Source organism: Frankliniella occidentalis, unplaced genomic scaffold, assembly GCF_000697945.3.
Source record: "Frankliniella occidentalis isolate FOCC.00 unplaced genomic scaffold, Focc_3.1 Scaffold44, whole genome shotgun sequence".
NCBI lineage: Eukaryota > Metazoa > Arthropoda > Insecta > Thysanoptera > Thripidae > Frankliniella > Frankliniella occidentalis.
The window spans coordinates 372,081-376,926 of record NW_026267174.1 but is presented as its reverse complement, the minus strand read 5'-3'; the positions used below and the strand labels follow the sequence as shown (position 1 = coordinate 376,926).

The 4,846-nt window shown below is 61.1% G+C and overlaps 1 protein-coding gene across 3 annotated transcripts in view; it reads right to left on the bottom strand.

The window, feature by feature from the left end:
- LOC113206069 (phosphatase and actin regulator 4) overlaps positions 1-4,846 on the bottom strand; it is a 148,517-nt gene that overhangs the window by 42,497 nt on the left and 101,174 nt on the right. For all 3 annotated transcript variants that reach the window (XM_052266935.1, XM_052266933.1, XM_052266934.1), the window contains one exon: positions 3,481-4,032. In XM_052266935.1, the coding sequence (XP_052122895.1) occupies positions 3,481-4,032 (552 nt within the window). The remainder of the gene's footprint in view (positions 1-3,480; positions 4,033-4,846) is intronic.

Genomic DNA, 4,846 nt, shown 5'->3' with positions numbered 1-4,846 from the left:
GGCGAGGAGGTGGGCCCTGTTCTGATTATGATTATTTTCCAGAGGGTGGGGTCATTTTGGGTTGTCACGCCCGACCGACCTGGCGCCTATAACTGACACGGGGCTGGCGCCAGCAGCCGCCACTACAGCGAGGCGCCTCAGCAGATAGGCGTCACACGATAGGCGCCGTATGCCCAGATAAGCCCGGGCGTGGCGGGCTGGAGAGGTCCTCTGGCCGCCGCCCGCCCCGCCTCGGCACCCAAGTACTTTGGCCCAATTTCAGCGCGCACTACGCTCACCCGCCTCACCCGCCGGTGGCCCATAAGGGATCTCGTAAGGGATGTTGTTTGTTCAGAGGCGAGTGAATCCCTCCGCCCAGACACGGATCCCATTCCCAGGGATCCCCGCCCCGCCCGCTGATCCCCGAGCAGACAGACAGCGCACCGCACAAGGCGGCGCACGCTGCACTGTACCGCGGGCTGGGTGGGTACTTTCTATAATATTTTAAGACGACGCAACCCCGCAGCCACGCACAGCCACCCGGACGTTTTTAGATCGTCGTGCTCCCAGCCGCCCCCCTGCCACCCTGGGCCGAGCCAGCACAGAGGCGGAGCACACCAGGTTGCCGCCGGGGGCCACCTGGGGGGCCCAGCTGCCCAGCAGGAAGGAAGCCGTCCGGCAACGACGCGACCCTAAAGAAGGGCCCGGCCCCGCCAAGCAGCTGCCAGCATACGGCTCCGCCGAGGAGGAGACGACACGGCAAAGAGCTGCAAACTGCGTTCAAGGTCGGCCGTGCGAACATGCCATGCAGCACGACGGGTCTATTTAGTCAAGGGTGCGGGTGCGCAGGAAAGAGAGGGCGAAAGAGAGGGGGGTGGAGCTAGAGGAATTCAGGAAGTGTTTGTGTCAGAGAGAGACAGAAGAAGACAGAGAGGGGGGGGAGAGAGAGAGAGAGAGAGAGGCCTTTGATAGCCCTCACTGTGCGGCATGGCATTTGGGGCGTGAATTCTTGGCCGACTTGGCTCGACGCACACGCCATCGCAAGACGGAGAAAACGGGCCCAAATCCCCGAGCAGGCCGCCGCCACCGCCGCGGAGGTAGAGGAAGGCGAGCGATCCAAAAAGCCTGCAAGGCCATCGGTCCGGCGCGAGCAGCTCCCGCCAGCCGGACGGGGAAAAGAATGGGCATGTCGAGGCGGGCTGTCACGGCGCGGCCGACCACCCACCCGCCAACATAAGGCACGCCCGATAAAGGAACCTCGTCGAAATCGGGAGATGGATTTTCTACTCTCAAGCGCACACACACACACACTCACGCACACACAGGCACAGACGCGCGGGTCTGTTCGAACGTTGGCGCCACACCCGCCCGACCGGCACACACGGCGGGGTACCAACACACCGGCTGCAGCGCGGTTCAGCCTCCACTCGCGACGGCCCTCTTCCTTTCGTCCGGACCGCGAACCGCCCCCACGGCGATGTGCTCGCGGACGCGGTGTGCCCGTCGTGGCCCTGGAGGCCCTGCGCGCGGCGAGGAGGTCCCGGCCCCCGGTCTCTAACCCTCAGACTCGCGCGGCGCGGCTCGTGCACGGCCCTGACGCCCCGCCGGCCGCGGCCACACTGCGGCGGAACCTAGCCGGCCCTGCCCGCCGGGGGAGCGGGAGGGGGAGGGGTGGAGTGGGGGGAGGACTTGGCGGCGCCGTGGTGCTGTACTGTACTGGCCAACGAGCGCCGCCGCGCCCCGCCGCAGGGGGCCCGCGGTTGCCCCCTCCTCCCCCTTCCCCCACCATCCACCCCAAAACACGCGTGCCACCCTCGGGCGGCGGCCTCCTACACAAGGGCATGTGCAATGCAGCGGCCTGGGGGTTCAAATACCGAGGGCTTCAAAAGCAGCAAGCAGCACCCTGTGCGCCGGGACGGGTGGGGAGCGCCGTGCGGGTAGGCCACCGCGGGAGCGTGGGACACCCCAGGGGAGCCGGTGGCCTACCCAGCTGGGCGCTCTGCGCTGAGTCGGGAGGGGAGCGCCTCGGCGGTAGGCCACCGCGGGAGCGTGGGACACCCCAGCGGAGCGGGTGGCCTACCCAGCTGGGCGCTCTGCGCTGAGTCGGGAGGGGAGCGCCTCGGCGGTAGGCCACCGCGGGAGCGAGGGACACCCCAGCGGAGCCGGTGGCCTACCCAGCCTGGGGCTCTTCGGCTCTCCCGCGCTAGGGTGTCCTCCTGCAATAAAAGTTTGAGCGCGATTTGGGTATGGTCCTGATCTCGGATTTTCAACGAACGTGAGGCTTGTTTGAAAGGTAGTTTGTTTGACTTGACTTGCATATTGGGTTGGGACACCATTCGCCGAGATGTCACCATGAAGTGGCATGAGAAATGCGGCAAATATTTCTCCACTCCTTTTATAGACCTTGTTCCGTCGCCCCCATCTCCGACGTGCTGCTGGTAGCACGCTCGTCACCACTCCCACCGCCGGCGGGGCCCGCCCCCAGAGGTAATCAGTTTCCCTGGCGGTGCGGCCCGGCCAGCCCCCGCCGCCCCCAGCCGCCCCCGCTGCGGACTGGACGCCGGCAACGCGCACTTAGCGGCGCGGCCGAGGCGGCGACCGGCCGGCCGGCAGCGGGGGCGGAGGGGCGCGGCGGTGGGGGTAGAGAGGTGGGCCGGCCCGCAGGGCCCGCAGGCCTAATGTGATTCCACGCAGATTGCGGCCACTTCTGCCCTCTTCGTCGCACTCCGGACGACGACCAAGCGAGCGAGCGAGCGAGCGAGCGAGCGAGAGAGAGAGAGAGAGAGAGAGAGAGAGAGAGAGAGAGAGAGAGAGAGAGAGGGACGTGGAGTGAGCGGCGCTATGCCGTTTCTGGCTAGTGCGGAAGTAAGGGAGGAGGGAGGAGGGCGTGAGCGGTGAGTACAGTGAGCGGTACAGTACGCAGTACAGCACACTGTGCGGCACCACCGAAGAGCGGCCCGTCATGATGCAGATGGACTGAAGCCGTGATCGAGCGCGAGCAGGCGAGCACGTTTGGGACGTCCGACGGCACGGCGCACGCACGCACGCACGCACGCCGCCCACTTCCGCGCGCAGAAGGAAGGTATAAAGGGGCAGGATGGGAAGAACAAGCGAGGAGAGATGGGGGAGGGGGGGGGGAGAAAAGTCGCAGTGGATTACGGTACGGGGCTGCACACGAACATGGAGCCCGGATACGTTAGGGAAGGAGTGGGGGGGGCTTCCACCCTTGAGCCACGGGGGGTGCCCGGAAAGAAAGAAGAGGTGGGGGTGGTGGAGACAGAGATAGTGCCGGGGGAGAGTTTTCAACCTGATTTGATCCCGAACAGCCCCATCCATATCCATCTTGGGCTGCTGGTGATAACCGTAGCTCATCCTTGGTGCTCTAGGAAGCGCCCCACCTGCCTGGATGGCCCCCGGCGGCTGCAGCGGCGCGGCCTTGCAGGCTGCACTGGGTGCGCCTCCATCAGCAAGAAGAGGTCGGCCGGGGCCAAGGTGACTCACCTTGTAAACTAGTCGGTCCATTCTGCTGGGGCTGCTGCGTTGACTGTTGCTGCTGCTGTGGTTGCTGCTGTTGCTGCTGTTGTTGCTGTTGTTGTTGGAGCTGCTGTTGCAGTTGTTGCTGGAGCTGTTGCTGCTGCTGTTGTTGTTGTTGTTGCTGCTGCTGTTGCTGTTGTTGTTGGAGCTGCTGTTGCAGTTGTTGCTGGAGCTGTTGCTGCTGCTGTTGTTGTTGTTGTTGCTGCTGCTGTTGCTGTTGTTGTTGGAGGTGTTGCTGTTGCAGGTGCTGTTGAAGTTGCTGTATGTGCTGCTGGTGTTGAAGCTGCGGAGTCAGCTGTTGGGGCGCCAGCTGTTGTAGTAATGACTGTTCCTGTTGGGGTGGCAGGTACGACTGCTGCTGTTGTTGCAGCTGCTGCAGCTGGTGTTGGTGGTATTGCTGCAGGTGCTGGGCCTGCTGCTGCTGCTGGATCTGCTGGACCAGCTGCTGCTGGAACTGCTGCTGTTGATGGAACTGCTGCTGAGGAGACAGCACGGTATATGGCGGGGACACGTCGGCTCCTGAAACAGACACGGAGAGATGGATTAGTTACGTGCATTTGCATTATCAGCGACTGCAAATAACTGATGATAACATTTGTTTCGTCTATTGTTTCTAAAAGCTATCGAAACATAATGTTTTTAAGTTTTGAATAATCATCCAACCCTTTTACTTGAATCAGCAGCCGTTTTGCTAAGAGCAACACATTGGCTGTCCTTTACACAATAGAGCTGATGCCTTTTCTTTCTCGGCTGATGAGCGTTATCATGTTCCCAAGAAGAAGCACTTGGAATAGGAAGCCAGACATTCGTTCCCACAACTAATAATCCAACGCCGCAGCTTATAAAAAGGTTGGCTGAGTAAAAATAAGTCGATATCCCAACCAAATTTAAGTTGTCTCAACTATGTTTTTTTCTTTTGATTACTGTATCACGAACGAATAAAAGTGTCATAAATTGGAGCAGAGAACCTTGTATTGAATCAATTCTTCTCGACTTCTTACAAGAACCGTAATCTGTGAAAAAGCCAGGTCATGATTATTATTTTTTCTGGCAAACTTGGGGAGTGGAAAAGTAGGAGGAGAGGAGGCATGAACCGCTTTAGCGCCACGAAGCGTGAAGCGGACGGGCCAGCGCATGGCCAGACATGGCGAGGAGGGGAGGGAGAGGAGGGGGAGGCCAACACACGTGCCGGTATTCAGCTGCTGGCTTTTTCGACACTTCTCGAAAGGGCATGCCAAAGCAAAGGCTTGCGGAAATAAATTCTAGAGGAGGAGCCTCGGCAAAGAGAACGAGAGAGCGGAACAGCCAGAAATAGAGAGCGAGCAAGAGAGAG